The sequence below is a fragment of the Carcharhinus amblyrhynchos genome, chromosome 7, assembly GCF_965287045.1.
Source record: "Carcharhinus amblyrhynchos chromosome 7, sCarAmb.v2.hapA, whole genome shotgun sequence".
Classification (NCBI taxonomy): domain Eukaryota; kingdom Metazoa; phylum Chordata; class Chondrichthyes; order Carcharhiniformes; family Carcharhinidae; genus Carcharhinus; species Carcharhinus amblyrhynchos.
This window is the reverse complement of record NC_137330.1, coordinates 65,585,570-65,609,946: the sequence shown is the minus strand read 5'-3', so window position 1 is coordinate 65,609,946 and position 24,377 is coordinate 65,585,570. Positions and strand designations below refer to the sequence as shown.

At 43.0% G+C, this 24,377-nt stretch overlaps 1 protein-coding gene across 1 annotated transcript in view; it reads left to right on the top strand.

Moving 5' to 3' along the window:
• The window catches only part of rnf217 (ring finger protein 217), a 107,442-nt gene that overhangs the window by 37,800 nt on the left and 45,265 nt on the right, over positions 1-24,377 (top strand). The window contains exon 2 of the mRNA XM_080192520.1: positions 23,208-23,441. Coding sequence (XP_080048646.1) covers positions 23,208-23,441 — 234 coding nt within the window. The remainder of the gene's footprint in view (positions 1-23,207; positions 23,442-24,377) is intronic.

The following is a 24,377-nucleotide window of genomic DNA, read 5'->3' as shown; positions in this document are numbered from 1 at the left end:
GAACTTTTTTTGAGCAAGTTCTTCCAATTAGTGACCCTCCTGAGCCTATCCTACTCTTTCATTTCAGGCATACTGGAACTTCAGTACATCTGATTTCCCATCAGAACCTCCTTGAATGAACAGAATGAGTAATAACAATGCTTTGAAACTCTCAGAACTTGTCCATCTACATTTTAACTCCTGAATGTTTCTGTCATTGTAAATTGTGCTGCAATAAAATCTGCTGCTTGATTATATGAATCTAGTCATGTGAGAAAGATTATTATCATGTATTGTAAACCAAAGCATCTCTGTGCCGTGTGTCATATGATTAGGTAGTGACATCACCAGAAACATTTGGGAGATTATCCACTTTGGCAGAAATAATAGTAGGAGGGATTACTATTTAAAGGTCAAAAAGCTGCAGCATGCTACAGTGCAGAGGGACCTGGGGGTCCTTGTGCATGAGTCGCAAAAACCCAGTCTGCAGGTGCAGCAGGTGATCAAGAAGGCGAATGGGATGCTGGCCCTTATAGTGAGGGTGATAGAATATAAAAGCAGGGAGGTCTTGCTGCAACTGTACAGGGCACTGGTGAGGCCACAGCTGGAGTACTGTGTGCAGTTTTGGTCGCCGCACTTGCGCAAGGATATTTTGGCCTTGGAGGTTCACTAGGCTGATACCGGAGATGAGGGGATTGGACTATGAAGAGAGACTAAATAGACTGGGTTCGTACTCGAGTTTAGAAGGCTGAGGGGGATCTTATAGAGACGTATAAGATAATGAAAGGGATGGATAGGGTAAAGGTAGAGAGATTCTTCCTGCTTAGAAAGGATAGCAGGACTAGAGGGCACAGTTTAGAATGGAGTTAAAGAGGAACTTCTTCAGTCAAAGGGTGGTGAATCTCTGGAATTCTCTGCCCATTGAAGTGGTGGAGGCTACCTTGCTAAATATATTTAAGTCATGGGTAGATAGGTTTTTGACAGACAAGGGAATTAAGGGTTATGGGGAGAGAGCAGGAAAGTGGAACTGATCCACTTCAGATCAGCCATGATCTTATTGAATGGCAGGGCAGGCTCGAAGGGCTAGATGGCCTACTTCTGCTCCTATTTCTTATGTTCTTATGATTTGTCCTCTTCCATTCTAGACTAACTGGTTAAGTAACCCACCATGTGGCAACTTTAACATCCTCTTATCTTTGCTGGTAAAGTGAGCAGTCCACTTTGGTATACTACAGTGAAAGATAAACCTGGCAATGAGGTGGTTCTCCAATAGAAATAGTCAGAATGAACACTTAGACCATGAGTCAAGGATCAATCTTTCAGGAGCCCGCTCCAACATCAATTGGATGTGGTGAATTTTACTGCTGAAAATAGTCTATTTTCAATTTTAGCCTTGCTAAAGTTGCACATTAATTTACAAATTGATAAGAAGTACGCCAAACCATTCCTTAATTCTCTTTACTCCTTTGCAACCTCTGGAGGCGTCAAAGGGAGAAAACATTTTTCGGAAACACGTCAACGATATTACTAGTTGATTAAAACAATCGATGGGCTCAAAATCTCCTAGAAAATGAGCAAAGGCAGAAAGTGAAAATAAGGCAGTAGGTTGTTTAAAAACAATTTCACTTCCCGGGGCTGGGGAGTTTTTTCCAGCTGCGTGCCTTCACCTCTGGGGGGGGCTGCAATGTCATGTCCTCAAACTCTGAGAGAGAGAGCAAGAAATGTGCTTAATGAGTGCTCAAAAAGGAAAATGAATGATAAGATTTGTAACCAAGATTAGTAAGAATTAAAGCTGAAACCTGGTTTTAGCACAGATTGGTGTTTGCAAAAAAAAATTAAGTCCAGGAAGAAAAGTTTTAAAGGAACAACAACAGTGATAATACAAATTAAATTGAAATAGAAAATTAATTGAAGGAGAAGAAAAGTTAAAGCACTGTAACTACCCTGGTGGGAAAAGGTGACACTAAGGAATCATTCAATGAGAATGTGGAATCACGGAGTACCTATGAAGAGATTTCAATATAAGAACATAAATAGTAGCAGGAGTAGGCCATCTAGACCTTCGAGCCTGCCCTGCCATTCAATAAGATCATGGCTGATCTGTCATGGCTCAGTTCCACATTCCTGCCCTCTCCCCATAACCCTTAATCCCCTCGCTTATCAAAAACCCATCAACCCGCGTCTTAAAAATATTTAGCGAGGCAGCCTCCACCTCTTCAACGGGCAGAGAATTCCAGAGATTCACCACCCTTTGAGTGAAGAAGTTCTTCCTCAACTCCGTTCTAAACCGCACCCCCCCCCCCTTTATTTTGAGGCTGTGCCCCCTAGTCCTACTGTCCTTTCTAAGCGGGAAGAGTCTCTCCACCTCTCTCCTATCCATCCCATTCATCATCTTATATGTCTCAATGAGATCTCCCCTCATTCTTCTAAACTCTAACGAGTACAAGCCTAGTTTATTCAGCCTCTCCTCATAGCTCAACCCCCTCAACTCCGGCATCAGCCTAGTAAACCTCCTCTGCACTCCCTCCAAGGCCAAAATATCCTTGCGTAAGTACGGGGACCAAAACTGCACACAGTACTCCAGCTGCGGCCTCACCAGTGCCCTATACAGCCGCAGCAAGACCTCCCTACTTTTATATTCAATCCCCCTCGCTATGAAGGCCAGCATCCCATTCGTCTTCCTGACCACCTGCGGCACCTGCAAGCTGGGTTTTTATGACTCGTGCACAAGGACCCCGAGGTCCCTCTGCACCGTTGCCGGCTGCAGTTTTTCGTGAATGGCGGGGCAGGCTCAAGGGGCCAGATGGCCTACTCCTGCTCCTATTTCTTATATTCTTATGTTCTAATCCTTCCTACCATTATTCCTACCAAAGTGGACCACCTCGCACTTGCCAACATTAAATTCCATTTGCCAGTTCCTGGCCCATTTGCCCAGCCTATCTAGATCCTTCTGCAGACTCTCCACACCCTCCGCGCAATTTGCCGTTCCCCCAATCTTGGTGTCATCAGCAAATTTCGACACCATACACTCGGTTCCCTCCTCCAGATCATCTATATAAATGGTAAATAGCTGAGGCCCCAGCACTGACCCCTGGGGCACTCCACTCGTCACCAACCGCCAATCCGAATAGCACCCATTGACCCCCACTCTCTGCCTCCTATTTGACAACCAATTCTCTATCCACGCTAACACCCTACCCCCAACTCCATGTCCCCTGACCTTCTGCAATAACCTCTTGTGAGCTACCTTGTCAAATGCCTTCTGAAAATCAAGGAAGACCACATCCACCGGCTCTCCCCTATCCACCGCCCTAGACACATCCTCATAGACCTCCAGTAAATTTGTCAGACACGACTTCCCCTTAACGAAACCATGCTGTGTCTGCTCTATCAAGCAATTCCCCTCAAGATGCCTCGCTATTTCCTCCTTGATGACGGATTCTAACATTTTACCTACAACAGACGTTAAACTAACCGGCCTATAATTCCCTGCCTTTTGCCTGGCACCCTTCTTAAACAACGGCGTAACATTAGCCGTTTTCCAATCTTCCGGCACTTCCCCGGAATCCAGCGGCGTTTGGAAAATAACCACCAAGGCATCCACTATCACCTCCGCCATTTCTTTCAGAACCCTCGGATGCATTCCATCCGGTCCTGGGGAGTTGTCCACAATCAGTCCCTCCAGTCTGTCGAGCACCGCCTCTCTAGTAACAATAATGTCATTGAGACCCTCCAGTCCTACCACCTTTCCATCTCTAACACCCGGCAAATTATTCACGTCCTCCTCCGTGAAGACCGAAACACAAAAGTTATTCAAGACCTCAGCCATTTCCCCATCCCCTACCACTAAGTCCCCCTTCTCATCCTCTAAGGGTCCAACGTTCACCCTAGCCAGCCTCTTCCTTTTTATATATTTATAAAAACTCTTGCTATCTTTTTTATATTAAGCGCTAGCCCAGCTTCATAGTTTCTCCTACCCTTCTTTATCAACTTCTTTGTCAATCTTTGTTGACATTTAAACCTCTCCCAATCCTCTTCTCGCCCACTACTCTTAGCTACTCTAAACGCCTCCGCTTTTAATTTAACACTTTCCTTCACCTCCTTCATTATCCACGGCTTATTACCTCTCCTCCTATGGTCCTTTTTGACCATCGGAATAAATTTATCACTTGCTGCAAACAGAATACTGGATGAAATTAAAGTAGCAACTTTCCTGAGTGTAGTATGATGGAAAAGCTTCACTCTAATACAAAGTCCTGCCAAACTTGGTACAAAAGCTGATGAGGAATTGACTAAAACCCTTGATGAATGTTTCGCACCCAAACCTTCTGTCAAAGGATAGAGATTCGGACTGCATCAATGGAGCCAAGAAGAGGGTGAAAATATTCCACAATTTGCAGCTGTACAACAGAAACTAGTAAAGAATTCTGAGTTTGGCCCAACCCTTAAAGATGTTCTGTGAGACAGACTTCTTGGTGGACAGTAAGACAATTGAATTCAATTGCTCTCTGAAAGTGCTGTTGAGATTGCAGTGTCCATTGAATTGGCTAAAGAAGCCTCCAAAATCAGAGCTAGCAGCAAAATGTATGATGAATACTTGGAAAAGAAAACCCCTCCACACGCAAGCATGCCATAGGTGTGTCTAGGTGGGGCACTCTCCGCAGAAATATTGTGTTGAGAAAATAAATGTCGTAATTGTGGCAAGAAATGTCAAACAACAGATGTATTGGACCCAACAGAATCCTCAAACCTCATAGAAGTGTAAATGCAAGAAAGCACCCAAATCGAGACATTGTCTTGAAGGTTCCCAGAAAGATCCGATGTCTGTGGAACTCAACTAAAACCAGTGTATTTTTGACGCGAGGCAACGCACAGATTTTGGATCGATCCAAAACTGAATGGGAATGAAATTAAATGGAAGTAGATACGGGAGCCATTCATCTCTTACTTCTGAAAATGTATGTCAACAAAGTCTTAATGTACCATCAAAACAGTCTGATATAATCCTGAGAGCTTGCATGGAAGAGGTGGTTCTAGTGAAGGAATCTGGAAAATTGTCATTATATGGTGTGAAGGAAATTTTTCTGCACGTTTTGGAAGAGCGTAGTTGAACCCAATCAAACTGAATTGGCAAGCAATTAATCAACTGGTTGATGGAAAGAACACATTACAGGAAACATATTTGAAAATAATTGAGGGGAAGTTGATGTGCGATTTAAGATAAAACCTGATGGTTCTCCAAAACGCTTCAAGGCAAGAACTGTGCCTTCAGCTATCAAGTCAAAAATTGAAATGGAACCAAACATGGAGTGATCAGGTTGTAACCACAAGTGATTGGGAACTTCAGTCGTCCCTGTCATTAAACTAGATGGCTCTAAGAATTTGTGGTGACAATTAAACCCAGTACTGTGTGTCAACCAGTATCCCATACCACAGATCTTTAATGCTGATCTTTGATCCATACAAAGGAATACCATCTAGCTGTGAGTCATTTGAAGAAATGGTCCCTTGTTTTATCAAGCATATTTACGAGACAAAAGTTAGAAAATCTGAGCAACTTGCGAATGCTGATGCTGTATGCTGTCTACCAATTTGAGACAAAGCTGAATCACAGGAGAACTTTGTGAACACCTCGTGCTTTCCCAGGTTGATAGGGTACCTATTACAGTTTCTCAAGTGCCAAGACACACTAGATCAGATCTGATGATGTGGAAGATCATGGACATGATCTTGAAAGGGATAGCATTGTATAGACAGAGGAGGAATCCAAGCCATTACCAAACAAGGGAACTTGAGTTAGTGATACAAAATTGAGTACTGTGTTATGGGGGATCAATGTAATCATGCCTACATACTTCTGGAGTTGTATATGAAGGACATCCAGGGGTTGCATGCATGAAAGAACTCGGAGTTATTTTCTGAGTGGTCAGGACTAGACTCTTCAATTGAAGAAAAAGTAGGACAGTGGCAGACTTGTGCTACTCACCTCTTCAATCACTTCACCCATGGGATTGGCTGCGACAACCTTGCCAAGCATTCATATTGACATTGCAGGACCAATTGAGGTGTACATGTTTCTCCTCCTAGTGAATACATATTCCAAATGGCCTGAAATCATGATGATGAAGTTGATGACTACTGAAAAGACAATCAAACGACTCAACAAAGTATTTGCATGATTTGGTAGCCCAGAGCAATTACTTAGTGATGACAGAACTCAGTTTAGGTCAACAGACTTCATGAATTATCTCAGCATATAATATGTGAGAACTGCATCTCTCATACTTCCAGTAATGGATTGATGGAGAGGTTGTTATAGTCATTTAAAGAATGCAATTAAAGCATCAGAGACGAAGGACTGATAGCCCAAAGCGTAAACAACTTTTTCGCATTCTATGGAAACATAGCCCATATGAGAATCCAAAACTTGCTGGAAAAATTGTTTTTAAAGAGGAAGTTGAGAACCAAATTTGATTTGCTTTTACCATCTACCACTTCTGCCATAGTAGATCAACAACAAAACCAAGTTACTCGCATGAACAGACATCAAAACTAAGAAGCTTTGACCAAGGAGAACAATTGCTGAGAAACTACATTTTCAAATGACAAGTGGGTACCTGCTACAATACTTTCAAATTTCTTATGATACAAACTGATGGAGAGAGTTCGGAGAAGGCGCACAGATCAAATCCTCATTTTCAAAAAGAGCCCTGAACCTACGATCACGATTGAGTTGAACGCAGATGCGAAACCATTTGATGCCACAGCACCTGTAGAAGCAGAAGAAGAACCAACTTTATCAGTTGTGCCTGAGTCAAATGGTGAAACTACTGAGAGCATGAAAGCAAAGACTCCTCTTTACAACCTGGAAATTATCCCTCTTGGACCCCTGATGCTCATGGCAAAATTTATTCCTGGGCCTTGAAATATCATCTAGATTTGAAAAAAAAACTATAAATTGCGATTTTTGTCTTTGCAATTTACTGGTTTGTGTTCCAGAGCAGCCCCAAATCATCAGCCTATTCTTCTAAAATGGCTGTCTGGAGTTGAAGTCTCTTTTGTACAATTAAGAGACCCATAAAATTTGCTATATTTTGAGAATATTTATTTTAGTTTAGCTGAGACCATAATAATCCTTCTTGCGTCTCGTTGCCATCAACAATTAGAACAAAGTATTTACACTAATGATCTGAGTTAATAGAGTTCTTTTAGAATTCGAGCATTAATGTACAAAATATCATTGAACAACGGGGATATTCTGTTGACCCTGGAAAATTGTTCTTGTCCATTACCTAAATAGAAACAATATATCAAGTGAAAATTGGGTGGGTAATTAATTAAAAATAATCTATTAAGAGGACCTTTATAAGTTTTATTAGTGTCACAAATAAGCTTACATTAACACTGCAATGATGTTACTGAGAAAATCCCCTTGTTGCCACCCTTCAGGCACCTGACGGAGAATTTAGCATGGTCAATACACCTAACCATCACACCTTTCAGACTGTTGGAGGAAACCCACACAGACACGGGGACAACATGCAATCTCTGCATGGACAGTGACTCAAGCCAGGAATTGGAAAAGTTGTTCTCCTTGTTGAATTGTTCAATATCAAAAAAGTTCCTACTTTTTACATAGCACCTTGGCGGGGAGATTGGCTAGGGCTACTGGGGAGGCTTTAAACTAGAAAGGTTGGGGGGAGGGAATAGAGATGAGGAGACTGAGAGCGAGGACGTTAGCTCCCAGGTAGAGAAGGACTGTAGACAGTATGAGAGGGAGGTTAGACGGGTAATGGAGAAGGGAAGTGCCCAGACCGAGGGTCTGAAGTGTGTCTACTTTAACGCCAGGAGTGTAGTGAACAAAGTAGATGCGCTTAGGGCGTGGATTGCTGCTTGGGAATGTGATGTGGTGGCCATTACAGAGACTTGGATGTCTCAGGGACAGGACTGGGTACTTCAGGTGCCGGATTCAGATGCTTCAGGAAGGACAGGGAGGGGGGGGCAAAAGAGATGGCGGAGTGGCACTGTTGATCAGGGACAGTGTCATGGCTGCAGAGAAGGTGGATGCTGTGGGGGACTGTCTACAGAGTCTCTGTGGGTGGAAGTTAGGAACAGCAAAAGGTTGATAACTTTGGGTGTTTTCTATAGGCTGCCCAATAGTGACAGGGAAGTTGAGGTGCAGATAGGGAAACAGATCCTAGAGAGATGTAGTAATAACAGAGTTGTCATGATGGGAGACTTTAATTTCCCAAACATCGACTGGAATATCCCTAGGGTAAGGGGTTTGGATGGGGAGGAGTTTGTTAGGTGTGTTCAGGAGGGTTTCCTGACACAGTACGTGGATAAGCCTATGAGAGGAGAGGCCGTACTTGACCTGGTGCTGGCTAATGAACCAGGATGGGTGACGGATCTCTTGGTGGGAGAGCATCTCGGGGATGGAGATCATAATTCTATCTCCTTCATGATAGCATTGGAAAGAGATAGGATCAGGCAAGCTAGGAAGGTGTTTGTCTGGATTAAGGGGAAATATGATGACATCAAGTGGACAATTGGACGAGTAAACTGGAAGGAGGTGTTCTTGGGGAAAAGTACTGAAGGAAGGTGGCGGATTTTCAAGGAATGTTTGACTGGAGCTCTGCACAACAACGTTTCGATGAGACAAGGCGGTCTTAGTAGGTCGTGGGAGCCGTGGTGCACGAAGGCTGTGGTGAACCTGGTCAGGAAGAAAAGAAAGGTGTATAAAAGGAGATGTTAAGGATCTAGAGGCGTATAAGGCTTGTAGAAAGGAGCTTAAAAAGGAAATTAGGAGAGCCAGAAGGGGTCATGAGAAGGCCTTGGCAGGTAAGATTAAGGAGAATCCCAAGTCCTTCTACAAATATGTGAAAAGTAAAAGGATGAAGAGGGAAGGGATAGGACCAATAAAAGGTGAAGGGGGAAAAGTCTGTGTGGAACCGGAAGAAATGGCAGAGGTGCTTAATGAGTACTTTGCCTCGGTATTCACGGTGGAAAGTGATCTGGGAGGTTGTACTACAGGTTTGCGGCAGTCTGAAAAGATTGAATATGTGGATATTAAGAGAGAGGATGTGTTGGAACTTTTAAACTCTATCAAGATAGATAAGTCGCCGAGACTGGATGGGATGTACCCCAGGCTATTGTGGGAGGTGAGGGAAGTGATTGCAGAGACCCTGGCGATGATCCTTGCATCGTCGATGGAGACAGGAGAGGTTCCGGAGGATTGCAGGATTGCGGATGTGGTTCCTATTTTCAAGAAAGGGAACAGGGATAGCCCAGGAAATTACCGACCGGTGAGTCTGACCTCAGTGGTTGGTAAGTTGATGGAGAGGACTCTGAGGGACAAGATTTATGAGCATTTAGTGAAGTTTAGAATGATTAGGAATAGTCAGCACGGCTTTGTTAAGGGCAGGTTGTGCCTTACGAGCCTAGTTGAGTTCTTTGAGAATGTGACTGAATACATTGACGAAGGAAGAGCGGTGGACGTGGTTTACGTGGACTTCAGCAAAGTGTTTGATAAGGTCCTCCATGCAAGACTTCTTGAGAAGGTGAGAGGGCATGAGATCCAAGGGGCTTTGGCCTTGTGGATCCAGAACTGGCTTGCCTGCAGAAGGCAGAGACTGGTTGCGGATGGATCTTTTTCTGCATGGAGGTCGGTCACCTGTGGAGTGCCCCAGGGATCTGTTCTAGGGCCCTTGCTGTTTGTAATTTTCGTAAATGACCTAGATGAGGAAGTGGAGGGATAGGTTAGTAAGTTCGCCGACAATACGAAGGTTGGTGTGTTGTGGATAGTCTGGAGGGATGTCAGAAGTTGCAGCGTGACATAGATAGGATGCAAGACTGGGCGGAGAAGTGGCAGATGGACTTCTACGCGGGTAAATGTGTAGTGGTCCATTTTGGCAGGACCAACGGGATGCAGGAGTACAATATCAAGGGTAGGAGTCTTAGCTGGGTTGAAGAGCAGAAGGATCTTGGGGTCTGGGTCCATAGGACTCTTAAATCGGCCTCGCAGGTGGAGGATGTGGTCAAGAAGGCGTATGGTGTACTGGCCTTCATTAATCGAGGGATTGAGTTTAAGAGTCGGGAGGTAATGCTGCAACTTTATAGTACCCTTGTCAGACCCCACTTGGAGTACTGTGCGCAGTTCTGATCACTTCACTACAGGAAGGATGTGGAAGCTATTGAGAGGGTGCAGAGGAGATTTACAAGGATGTTGCCTGGATTGGGAGGCATGCCTTATGAAGATAGGTAGACGGAGCTTGGCCTCCTCTCCCTTGAGAGACGAGGGTTGAGAAGCGACCTGATAGAGATTTATAAAATGTTGAGAGGAATAGATAGGGTGGATTCTCAGAGGCTATTTCCCAGGGCTGAAATGGTCGCTACGAGAGGACACAGGTTTAAGGTGCTGGGAAGCAAGTACAGAGGAGATTTTTGGGGGAAGTTTTTCACTCAGGGTCGTGAGTGAGTGGAATTGGCTGCCGTCGGTGGTGGTAGAGGCGAACTCGTTGGGGTCTTTTAAAAGACTTCTGGATGAGCATATGGGATCTAATGGCATTGGAAGTTACAGATAGTTCTATGGCTTGGTAGGTATTGATGTGATCGGCGCAACTTGTGGGCTGAAGGGCCTGTTTGTGCTGTAGTGTTCTATGTTAAGCACCTCTTAATGGATGGATTTTAATTAATTATCCACTCAATACTTTGTTTCTAATCTATGTAAAGCAGTATATTCCTCAGTCTACATTAAAGAACATTTCAAAGAAATGATTGCATTTCTGGTAAGGAGTAGAGATGAGGAAGTAAATCAAAGAGCATTGATTATGGGATACCAAGCTTGAGTTTTCAAGGCTCACAGACTATAGGAAATAAAGCTTGGGAATTAAAGTTTCAAAAATAGAGGCCCTGGAAAAGAATTTAATGGAGTAGGAGGCACTTTCAAATAAAGATTTTTTATTAAATTAAAACTAATAACAAAAAGCATTTAATTTTGTATCATACACACCTGGGTTTCTTGATCCATTTCAATTCATGAATATGAGCATTTAGCTTTGAGCGCAATCAGAAATTTGTGCTCAAAATGAAATTGGAATAGCACTGGTTAGATTACACTTTGTGCATGTGACTTTTGAAAAAACTTGACTGTAAGCTTAAATTCCTTCATGAATCAAGGCAGTCATGCAGCATATTGGAATTTGATTTTTCCATTCCTTGATTTAAAAGGAGTAAAATTTTATTAATGCAGCTAAAAATGTTTGTTGCCAAAAATGAGCATTTTAAATGTACAGTCCACCATTGTTGCATAACCAGTTTTAAAATTCAGAAAATGGCTTTTAAAGCTATACCGAATCAGTTTATACTTTTGTGTGCACAAAGGCCTTAGTAAGTTATACCTTTATGAAAAAACTTTTTAAATTATATTTTTTTTATTGTCTGTTACAACCTGTGCATCAAATGAGCACAAGCCAATACAATGAGCAGAATCTTGCAATTTTGATGCGGCTGGCATGGCTAGTTCTGTAGATTTGGGTATGATTCGGGTGAATTAGATCTTCAACCAGTGTAAAAGATTATAGAAAACATAAGCATCAATAGCTTGGGGTGTAACTCACCTACATAAATTTCTCAATCTTTTGTGCTGGTTTGGCCAATATCGCACAGATTGTGTTGGAATCTAGGGGAGGAAACCAGCAGAAATAACCCCTATTATGTAATTTTAATCAGGTTGGTAAATCCATCCAATGAAAGAATTAGTAATACAGAATATATAACATCTACTGCTATTTGGTCTTTTTGTATTGTAATCCAAGCAACTTTCTAATCAAAAACTTATCCAATTACTCATTTTGTAGTGCTGTATGATGCAAACTATTCAATGTTGTACTAATCCTGTGTTCTCAGGATCAGTACAGCTGTGATTATTTTACAAAATAGGGCAGTCCAAATCTCAGCTTTGAGTGCATTAACTGTGTGAAAATTTAATTGAATATTTTTGTTGCAAACCTTAAAACCGCTACAAACAACAATACAAGAGCAAGATATTGCAGATGCTGGGAATCCAATTAAAAACATGATAAATGCTAGAAATAGTCAGCACGTTGGATGGCAGCATGTATTCAGAGAAAAACAGAAGTAATGTTTCAAATCTGACTTCTGTCAAAGGGCCACCGACTAAAAGGTTAACTCAGTTTCTTACTCCACACGTTCTGCCAAACCGACTGAGTATTTCCACCGTTTGCTTTTTTTTTTGTTTGTGAAATAAGCCTTCTTCAAAAGTTCACCATTTTACGCCACACACATTACCATTGATCAAAAAATCCCAATGTATGTGTTACATATATAAACTGAATTGGTAAGTCAAGGAATTTATATTACTCTGAACAATGCTAAAAACAAATGGCTCAATGTAATATTTCAAAATCTTTTTTTTAAACTATTAGGCATTCTATTTTCTCTTATTTCCCCCCCGCCCATACTCCAATTATATAATTAAAAATGGAGAAGTTGTATTTTCCAATTCCAATAGCATTATAGTTGGCTTCAGTGTTTCATTTTGATTGGAAGGGTACATTATTCCCCACACCCACACTCTCAAATGTGTTGAATTAATGCAAAACTAAGATGTGTGTACTTGGCCTGGCTGATAGCACATGGTCTTTATCTGATCCCTCTGGACCTTTTGTCACACTGAGTGCATATAACAAAACCATATTCTCCATGTACCAGACCTGGTATTCATTTAATATATTTGTGGTAACTCCTGAGGCCCTTGAGTTAAATTGTCTCCATGATACCAGGCCAGCTTAAGGTATTCTTTCTCAACAGTGTCAGTTACCATCGTCATTAAAAAGCAAATATTTGAATGCTGCTTTGCAAAGCCTTCACTTGGTTAAATTGTATTTTGTTTTGCCCTATGCTTCTAATCATTGACTCAAATTTAATGTAGTTGTGACTGTGAAAACTTCAGTAATTTATCCAGCATCGTACCAGAAAAATCATTTGCTCAATAAAGCTGAGAGAGCCTCAGCAGTGCTCTTAAATTAGAATCAACAAATTAACTTACATAACTTAGACATGTTTCAGTTATGATTGGATTTACTCTTCAGAAATTTATTATGGAAATGCAGTATTTCAAGCCAATTCCTTGCCATATTTTAATTCCCATGATAGTTTTCCAAGTAGATACAGCAACATACTGCTCTTTAAATTTCTATGTATTAATATATCATTGAAATTGCAAAACACTGCACTCCGGCACATAGAAATAGTAATTTTAGGAAAATAAATTATGTTTCCACAATAAATCAAAAAATTATTACCACAAACTATGGATGTAATTCTCCACTTGGAATTAAGTCCTGAGGCAGGGGCTAGAATGTGGAATGTTTTTCAGGTGAGTGCTGGCACAATACCACTCCATAGCTTCCAATCCTGAACTCACTAGTTATGCACCTGAGCATTTAACACTGTTCTGTTGTGGGGAAGGCACGATAGCATGAGTCCTACCATCAGATCAGGGTGCTATATTAAAAAGGCATTCAACATCAAGAAAGGAGATGGACCTCCTGGAGAAGATGGACCCCAGGAACATTTTGAAACTGGATAATGGATATCCACTGAATAGAGTCATAGAATCATAGAAGTTTACAGCATGGAAACATGCCCTTCAGCCCAACTTGTCCATGCTGCCCCTTTTTAACCCCTAAACTAGTCCCAATTGCCAGCGTTTGGCCCATATCCCTCTAAATCCATCTCACCCTTGTAACTGTCTAAATGCTTTTTAAAAGACAAAACTGTACCCACCTCTACTACTACATCTGGCAGCTTGTTCCAGACACTCATGTGAAAAAATTGCTCGTCTGGACCCTTTTATACCTTAAATCTATCCCCTCTAGTTTTAGAGTCCCTACCTTTGGGAAAAGAAATTGACTATGCTGTTGATCAATGTCCTTCATTTATTTTATAGACCTCTATAAGATCACCCCTAAGCCTCCTACAGTCCAGAGGAAAAAGTCCCAGTCTATCCAGCCTCTCCTTATAACTCAAACTATCAAGTCCCAGTAGCAGCCTAGTATTTTTTTTCTGTACTCTCTCTAGTTCAATATCTTTCCTATAATAGGGTGACCAGAACTGTACACAGTATTCCAAGTGTGGCCGTACCAATGTCTTGCACAACTTCAACAAGGCGTCCCAACTCCTGTCCTCAATGTTTTGACCAATGAAACCAAGCATGCCGAATGCCGCCTTCACCACTCTGCCCAGCTGTGACTCCACCTTCAAGGAGCTATGAACTTGTACCCCTAGATCACTCTGTTCTATAACTCTTCACAACACCTTACCAATAACCTTGGTTCCATCGACCATCGTGCATCACCTCATATTTACCTAACTTAAACTCCAACTGCCATTTGTCAGTCCACTGGCCCAATTGATCAAGATCCCATTAGAATCCTAGATAACCTTCTTCACTGTCCACTAAGCTATCAATCTTGGTGTCATCTGCAAACTTACTAACCATGCCTCTTAAATTTTCATCCAGATCATTAATATAAATGACAAATAACAGTGGACCCAGCACTGATCCCTGAGGCACACCGCTGGTCACAGGTCTCCAGTTTGAAAAACAACCCTCTACAACCACTCTGTCTTCTGTCATCAAGCCAATTTTGTATCCATTTGACTACCCCACCCTGGATTCTGTGAGACTTAACCTTCTGCAACAACCTACTATGTGGTACCTTGTCAAAGGTCTTGTTAAAGTCCATGTAGACAAAATCAGCTGCTCTCATCTACCTTCTTGGTTACCCCTTCAAAAAACTCAGTCAAATTCTGGAATCTGGAAGATCTACCTGTGATGTTCTGGAGTCCAGGTTTGCTGGTGGTTTCCACTCAATTCCATAGGCAGACCTGGGCATGGTTCAAGTGAGTCCGAATTTCTACATGCCACATTGTTTCAGATGTGTTGTGGACTGTCAGGTTGGGAGATACCTGTATCGGCCATTTCACAGGATTTGCGCATGCGCAGATACCACTGGCAGAGAGCATATGTGGTCGAGACCACACTAGAAACCAGTGGGAAGACCAGGTAAGTTACTTTAATCTGATTTTAATTTAAATGTCATTATCAGGCCCGGGACTGAATTCTCTGGGCCCGATAGCATCTCCCACCCCACCAGGAGTATTTCTGTCCGGCAGGATTTAGAGTACTCCCCACACTTGGGGAGCTGGTGGGAGACCCACAGGGAGTCAGATGAGGGATGGTGCCCCCTGGGCATGGGCACCCTGGCAGTGCCAGCCTGTACCCTTGCCACTGCCCAAGATGCAATGTGCCCATGCCTGGGGGCACCTTGGCAGTGCCAAAGGACGGGCCTATTGTGGGCAGAGATTAGGGGCAATCAGTGCGGGGGGACCCGCTGCCATTCTCTGTGGGGTGGAGGGGGGGAGTCCCGCTGCCGTTCTCCATGGGCGGGTGTGGGGGGGGGAATCCTGCTGCTGCTATTCTCTGTGGGTGGGGGTCAATCCCGCTGCCATTCTCCATGGGCGGGGGTTGGGGGGGGGATCCCGCTGCCATTCTCCAGGGGCGGGGGGGGAGGGTCCCTGCTGCCATTCTCCATGGGCGGGGGGGAGGGTCCTGCTGCCGTTTTCCATGGAGAGGGGGGAGGGTCCCGCTGCCGTTTTCCATGGACGGGGGGGGGAGGGTCCCGCTGCCGTTTTCCATGGACGGGGGGCGGGGGGGGGGAGGGTCCTGCTGCCACTCTGCATGGGGGGGGGCGGGGGTGTCCTGCTGCCACTCTGCATGAGGGGTGGTGGTGGGGGATGGGTCCCGCTGCCATTCTCCTCCATGGGCGGGCAGGGTCCCGCTGCTACTCTGCATGGGGATCGGTCAGGGATGAAGGGAGGCCAGTGATTGAGGTGGGGGAGTGGTTGTCTGTCTGTCTCTCACGGGGAAGAGGGGGAGTGGGGACCTGGCCTGGGAATGGTCGGGGGGGGGCTCAACCAGGCAGGGGGGTTGGAGGTGCAGCACTGAGGAGATCCCAGGCTGGCCAGCTAGGGAGCAAAACTGCAGGCTGTCAGATCGGGGCCACTGTGCATGCACAAAGCTCCAGAACTGTCAAAGTCCGGTGTGAATAGGCCCTGCCCCTGAACCTTTAATGATATTCATGATTGTGAGCTCTACATTGCACAGTGTGTGGAAGATTTGAGTCTGAATTCTCACAAAAACAGTCATGATTTACACCAGTTTTCTGCAAATTCAGCACTTAGAATATTTTTGGGAGAATCAGGCCTTTTGTGGCTGGTAGTGGCAAAACATATGCTGGAGTTTCAGTGGTGGATGGATTGAGGTTGGGATAGGAGTTGGCAACAGAGAGAAATGTGGGCAGTGAAGCAATTATAAAGGCCAGGTACGGCTTTATATTGAGCGGGAGGCTGTGCTTGCAGATGGTGCCAAGAGAAGGATGGAATTAGTGGAAGTGAGCATAGTTTCTAGCAGGGGCTGAGTTAGTGACTTCTGTCTTCAAAATGTTTAGCTGGATGAGTTGAAATAAGGTGAGTTTTTTTTCACTGAGTTGTAACAAAATTTTGGATAAAAATACTAAGTTTCACAGAAACAGTCTTTATCACAGCCAACCACCTGACTCTGGTAGTTTTAAGAATAAACTATTACAGGAACGGAAGTTTTGCTGAACCCCTCTCATCAGGTATTCATTGAACCATTTAAATTAGTGATGCTATTGTAAAATTCAGTTACAGTACTGCATTTCTTCCATGGTGATACGTTCACCGTTGGGACTGCTCAAAATGGGAGGGGGGTGGTTGGGTTATTTATTCACGGAATGTGTGCATCGCTGGCAAAACCATCTCTAATTGCCCTTGAACTGGATGGTTTGCTGGGCCTTTTCAGACGGCAGCTAAGAGACGACAAAGTTGCTGTGGGTGAGGGGATGACCTTGGTGGGAGTGGAGGATGGGGTGGGAGAATGATTGCCTCTGCCTCTGGCCCTTTGGGCATGTATGTTCTCCTCTGTTTGCTTGGCACCAACCCAAGTAGCTGAAGCTGCTGGGTTTCCCAGATGGCAAGCCCTTCTCCTCTTGTAGCAAATACCACGTGTGGTGGGATGAGGCTCTTAAGTGGCCGGTAATTGATCTCAACAGATCCAAGAGTAAATAAGCCACAGGCCATCTCCCCGTCTCTTGTAAAATTTTAGACAAGTCGGAGGTGGGTGTATAGGCGAAAACAAGGCCACCTGCTGGATTTTGCATGCTTCCCCAGCCAGTTAGCGGCCTAGGCAGTTTAAGGCATGACCACCCATAATGGAGCGATAATTTCATGGATGCTTGGAATTAGAGGAGTGCATACATCTCAAAGGGTTATGGAGCTGGTTTGGATTACACAGATTGGAAAAGGTGAGGCCATGGAGGGATTTGCAAACAAGAATTAAAATTTTTGAAGCTCAGCATTATTTGGAGCCAGCATAGGTCAGCAAGCACAGGCGTGATGGGTAAATGGGATTTATTGTGAGCTTGGATATGGTAGCAGAGTTTTGGATGACTTCAAAGTTTACAGTGCTTCCTTGACTTGTTTGATTCTATAGTAAAATCTTTGACAGGCAACCACAAATGAATACTGGAAAGTATAAGAATGTGGGGTTATAAACTTTTAAAATTTGATTTTGTTACTAATTTACTGATCAAAGTTTATTTACTGGCAGGTTACTTAGCAAAAAGTGCAATGCTGTTTTGTCTGTCTGCTTTGTCCCCATTACATTTAGACTTTGAGTTTGTGGTACTTCACCACCAAAGTCCAGCAAGTGTATATATCAATGATGTAGATGTTTGTTATTTGTAGCGCTGGCACTCTGTGGCAGGATGCTAACCATTGTGCCACCACTTTTTAACTTTCACAAATATTCCCTTTCCATTAGTTTGCCCTCCAACCACCCATAGACTCCCTTTTCAGTAAAAATACATATAAAATATTCCAGTAACATTTTGATTTTTATTTCAGCTTTGCCTTTTCTTGAATTGAGTCTGCTCAGAGTAGAATTTGCTTTATTTGTGTTTTTGAGAATTAAGCTAGCACTGTCAAGATTCTTAAAGTATGCTGTAAAATTAGACCAGGGAAAGAATCCCATCAAAGAACATTTTATTTAAAGATTTTAGCAGGCCATGTTAGCTTCTTTATGCCTCGTGTTATTACTGGCAGGAATTTCATGTTTGTAAGCACTTCCAACCATGGATGTGAACTACTCAGGAACCAACTGATCTTTTGAAGTATTTTGGTGTACTTGCGTTCCATAGAGAGGTCACATTCCGTGTTTGTTGTTTTTGGAAATGTGTTCCCCTTGCAGTTCCTGTGACTCTGAATTTAGTTTAAAATAGAAGCTAGTTCTGAGGCACATTGTTAAGATTGTCTGTCTTTCTCTTTCAAATACTGACTTGCCTAATCTGCACTTCCACATTCTCTGCTATAATTTCTGCTTTCTAACCTTTGTCCTTTTATTTGAAGAAAAGCTGAATGTTTTGACCTGCAGATTTGTATGAAAAACAATTGTTTTATTTGTTGATGGTGTGTGGGTATTACTGACCATTTTTGCCCAGCCTTCATTGCCGTCAAGAAGACAGTATTTTGTATAGGCAAGCAAAACACTTGAAGATATCAGGGTGCCAGTTTCCTGAATGTAATGGGAGAAAAATGTTTGATCTAGCTTCACTATACAGACTATAGCAATTCTAGAAGATGGCTTCTTGAGGACAATTAAGACTGGGCAAAAATGGTCAGCGATACTCGCACACCAGCAACAAAAAACAACTGTTTTTCATACAAATTTGCAGGTCATTGAAGAAGCCAGGCACTAAATCATGGACAATCCATAGATATTTGCAAGCACATTTTTCGCAGAAGTCTTTGGTGGTTGCAGAGTGTTTCAGTTTCCACAAAATAAATTGGGAAGAGGGAGAATCAGTTGTCCAATTTGTGGCTATAACAAAGACTTGTAGAATTAAAAGCCTAATGAAGACATGAAAACATTGTCATAAAAATCCTGCTGCCCTGCTTACCCAGTCTGGTCAACATGTGACTCCAGATCCACAGCGCACAGCTATGTGGTTGATTCTCAAATGCACTCTGAGGGTAGGTTGGGGGTAGGAATTTGGCTTAATGAAATCTCAAAAAATGAAATCATATAACAAGAACAGAGAGAACCACCAAGAGTAAGGAGTTTTGGCAAAGAGTTGCTTCATAGGAAAAACTTACTTTGAGGTTGGTGGGTGTCTGGAATTCGTTGTCTGAGTTGGTGGTGGAGGCAGAGACCCTGGACCTACTTAAAAAGTAGCTGTATCTGCACCTTAATGTTGTAAGCTGTAGGGTAATGGGCCACATGCAAGAAGATGCGTTTAGAAAGGGCAAGAGATGTCTTTGGGATGGCATGGACAAGATAGGCTGAATGGCCCTCTTTTTTTTTAATGTTGTATCATTTCTATAGTTCTAAGGATAGAAATGGGTTCCTGCCATAATCCTTGCACAGATTGGCTCTGTCTCGTATGCTGTCCAGACCAGAGATGATGTCACCTGAAGGAAGTAAATGGACCAGGTATTGGTACGAGAACTGATCCACTGGAAGTGGAACTTGCTGAAAATCCACGTTCAACTGTATAAAGTCCTGACCAAAACCTTCCTGTAACCTTAACGCTGACAGGTGCTTGTTGAGGAAAACAGCATCTCACCTGTAGACCAAACACAATGTCAAACTCTAGTTACAACGTCAAAGTTGGTCAAACCAACCAAAGAGCAAAGAAAATTTGGACTTCAACGCAGATAAATATGTAGTGGCAGGACCAACGGGATGCAGGAGTACAATATCAGGGGTAGGAGTCTTAGCTGGGTTGAACAGCAGAAGGATCTTGGAGTCTGGGTCCATAGGACTCTTAAATTGGCCTCGCAGGTGGAGGATGTGGTCAAGAAGGCGTATGGTGTACTGGCCTTCATTAATAGAGGGATTGAGTTTAGGAATCGGGAGGTAATGCTGCAACTTTATAGGACCCTTGTCAGACCCCACTTGGAGTACTGTGTGCAGTTCTGGTCGCCTCACTACAGGAAGGATGTGGAAGCTATTGAGAGGGTGCAGAGGAGATTTACAAGGATGTTGCCTGGATTGGGAGGCATGCCTTATGAAGATAGGTAGACGGAGCTAGGTCTCTTCTCCCTGGAGAGACGAAGGTTGAGAGGTGACCTGATAGAGGTTTATAAAATGTTGAGAGGAATAGATAGGGTGGATTCTCGGAGGCTATTTCCCAGGGCTGAAATGGTCGCTCCGCGAGGACACAGGTTTGAGGTGCTGGGAAGCAAGTACAGAGGAGATGTTAGGGATAAGTTTTTCACTCAGAGGGTGGTGAGTGAGTGGAATCGGCTGCTGTCGGTGGTGGTAGAGGCGAACTCGCTGGGGTCTTTTAAATGACTTCTGGATGAGTATGTGGGATCTAATGGCATTGGAAGTTACAGATAGTTCTATGGCTTGGTAGGTATAGATGTGATCGGTGCAACTTGTGGGCTGAAGGACCTGTTTGTGCTGTAGTGTTCTATGTTCCATGTTCTAAAATTACAGCACAGGAACAGGCCCTTCAGTCCTCCAAGCCTGCACCGACCATGCTGCCCGACTTAACTAAAACCCCCTACCCTTCTGGGAACCGTATCCCTCTATTCCCATCTTATTCATGTACTTGTCAAGACACCCCTTAAAAGTCACTACCATATCTGCTTCCACTACCTCCTCTGGCAATGAGTTCCAGGCACCCACCACTCTGTGTAAAAAAAAATCTGCCTCATATATCTCCTTTAAACCTTGCCCCTTACACCTTAAACCTTACCCCCCCTCCCCCCCCCCCCCCCCCTCCCAGTAATTGACTCTTCCACCCTTGGAAAATGCTTCTGACTGTCCACTCTGTCCATGCCTGTCATGATCTTGTAGACTTCTATCAGGTCTCCCCTCAACCTCTGTTGCTCCAGTGAGAACAAACCAAGTTTCTCCAACCTCTCTACGTACCTAATGCCCTCCATACCAGGCAACATCCTGGTAAATCTTTTCTGTATCCTCTCCAAAGCCTCCACATTCTTCTGGTAGTGTGGCGGCCAGAATTGAACGTTGTATTCCAAGTGCGGCTTAACCAAGGTTCTATAAAGTTACAATATGACTTGCCAATTTTTAAACTCAATACCCCGGTCGATGAGGGCAAGCATGCCATATGTCTCCTTGACTACCTTCTCCGCCTGCGTTGCCTCTTCCAGTGACCTGTGTACCTGTACACCCAGATCCCTTCGTCTATCAATACTCTTAAGGGTTCTGTCATTCACTGTATATTTCCTATCGGTATTAGCCTTTCCAAAATGCATTACCTCACATTCGTCCGGATTAAACTCCAACTGCCGTCTCTCCGCCCAAGTCTCCAACTGATCTATATCATACCATATCCTTTTGATGGTCCTCATCACTATCCGCAAATCCACCAAACTTTGTGTTGACTGCAAACTTCCTGATCAATCCAGTTACGTTTTCCTCCAAACAAACAGCAAAGATCCCAGCACCGATCCCTGAGGAACACCACTTGTCACAGCCTTCCATTCAGAAATGCATCTTTCCACTGCTACCCTCTGTCTTCTTTGACCGAGCCAGTTTTGCATCCACCTTGCCAACTCGCCTCTGATCCCACCTTCTGCACCAGTCTGCCATGAGAGACCTTGTCAAAGGCCTTACTGAAGTCCGTGTAGACAACATCCATTGCCCTACCCTCATCAATCATCTTTGTCACTTCCTCAAAAAACTTGATCCAAGTTCGTGAGACATGCCCTCCCCTTCACAAAACCATGTTGCCTTTCACTAATATGTCCACTCACTTCCAAGTGGGAATAAATCCTGTATCGAAGAATCCTCTCCAATAATTTCCTTCCCACTGATGTAAGGCTCATCGGCCTGTAATAACCTGGATTATTCTTGCTACCTTTCTTAAACAAAGGAACAACATTGGCTATTCTCCAATCCTCTGGGAACCCCCTTGAAGCCAGTGAGGATACAAAGATTTCTGTCGATGCCACAGCAATTTCCTCTCTCGCCTTTCTCAGTGAACCACTGATGCCATTCGTCCAAAGGTGAAAATGCCAGAGGTTTCACCCGGTGCAAAGAAGAAGACACCAGAGATTCACCGTCAACTGTTCCGCAAGCAGCAACCTCCAGGCTCTCTGACTTATAACTTAATGTTCAATGATTATTGTTCATGTTGTACTTGTTTGAATTTGTTGAGAATGTTCAGTTTAAAGAGGGAAGGAAATGTTATGTGTTAGTATTGTTTCTTGGCAGCTGCAGTCAGCGTACTAATATATTCATGTATTCAGAAATGATGTCACAGGTTGCTTGGGGTGGGGAAACTGCTAAAGTGAAGACCACCCTCTAAATAAAGCACCATCATTTGTAACCCTCTGTGCTTCTTAGTGTCAATTCTCCAATGTTTAACAGTTATTAGACATTCTTTATTGTCGGAGTTGGCCATGACCTGGCATGAATGTGATCTAGCATTCATCAGCCTAAGCCTCAATGTTGGCCAGGTCTTGCTGCATGTGGACATGGACGATTTCATTACCTAAGGAATTGCGTTGGAAAAAAAAATTAAATTTCTAAATTAGACTTGCTTTTATATTTAATAAAATTTACACATTTGATTTAATGCTATCTTTCCTCACCAAGGGATGATCATACTACTCTTTAAGACCATTGCCTATTCGGTGACCAAGAACTATATTGCTAACTTTGCTAATATTACTAACCTAGAAAAAACAGTTCAGCATGTTCTTTTATGTATGTATTTGCATGAGCTCATTATCTGCATCAAAGGGTATTTTAAAACCAGCAAGATCTGATGGGAATGTCAACTTCAATATTAAAAATCTGTTTAATGTGTTCCCAGATGGTGCATTGTAGCAAGCTTTGCTTTGTGCTGGTTACAGTCAAGCTATAATGTCCCAGTTTGCCTGCCACTATTTTACCTGTCACTAGTCAAGTTGACTGACCTGTCACTTTATCATCAAGTGGCTGCTGCAAGGATAATTTCATTTGCTATCAGTGCAAATTGGGTAGCATAACAGGCCTACCCTTTTCAGCCATTTATTTTCTTAGTGAAATAGTGAGCTCTGTTGATAAATATATCCTTTCAATCCAATGTCTTATCTATGTGCAGGTGCAGCTGGGAAGAGCAGAGATAAAATGCCCCATTACAGAATGCAGCAAATACCTGGAGGAAAGCACTGTCATCTCCAATCTGCCTCATGACGATATTGTCAAGTACAGTTACTTCCTGGAGCTCAGCAGGGTGGATTCCAGCACTAAACCATGTCCACAGTGCAAGCATTTCACTACTTTCAGACGGAAGAGCAACATTCCAACCCCTTCAAAAACAGAGAACAAGTTCAAAGTGAGCACCATTCTCTCATTCTGCCCTAGCTCTTTGTAGGATTAGAATCAAGAGTTTAGTCATTAAATAGAAGAGGTCTGCTGTAGATTGCTGGTAAGTTCAGCCAAAATAATTGGTAAAACCATTTTAAGAATAAAGTTAACTGATGGGTGAAGCTTGATTTGGTGTGTTCGAGGAATGTTTCCAAATAAGAGTGGAAAGAGCTGGATTCTTAAATGTAATACCCTGAGTTTGAAACTGTAAATTCTTTCTTAACCATTTCCTTCGAAAGAATGGCGGTGCTTGAGAAATTTTTAATGGTTTCTGGAAGGGTGTCTGGCAAATAAGTGAAAAGACTGGTTGGCAATCAAGAAATTTCTTCATTTGAATCAAACAAGAGCTTCTTTGATATATCCATGCTACAGCACGTTGCCTTCCTGACTGAAGAGTATGTTCTAGTACAACTTTAGCAGAAAAAAATTGTTGCAAATGAAAAAATAGTTGTCCAAGAGGTGGATTTTTGGTTTAGCTTCAGCTAAAGCAATTGAGAAAGAAGTTCAATAACACAGTTCAATAAGCTAAAAAGAACTATGGTCAGATTTATTTATTACAGGGGAAATTATATTTTTTCAACAGGTGTTTAATTTGAAAATCTAATGTGATTTTCAACAGAAGAAAATTGGCAATAAATTAGACCAGAATGCAAAAAGAAATTTTAGGAGCAGGTAGAGATCATTTGGCCAAAGAGCCAGGAGTCTCATCAGGTAAATGAGTTGGTGCTGCAAGGATAATTTCATTTGTCAGTACAAGTTGTGTAGTGTAGCAGGCCTATCAAATGAAATTAGTCTTGCGAGTCTTGGGGCCAGATTTTCAGAGTTGGGTTAACTCTGAAGATCTGCTTTTAAAAATTTCAAGATTCCTAATGCCTGCAGTTTTTGCAAGCATTGGATAAAGGTA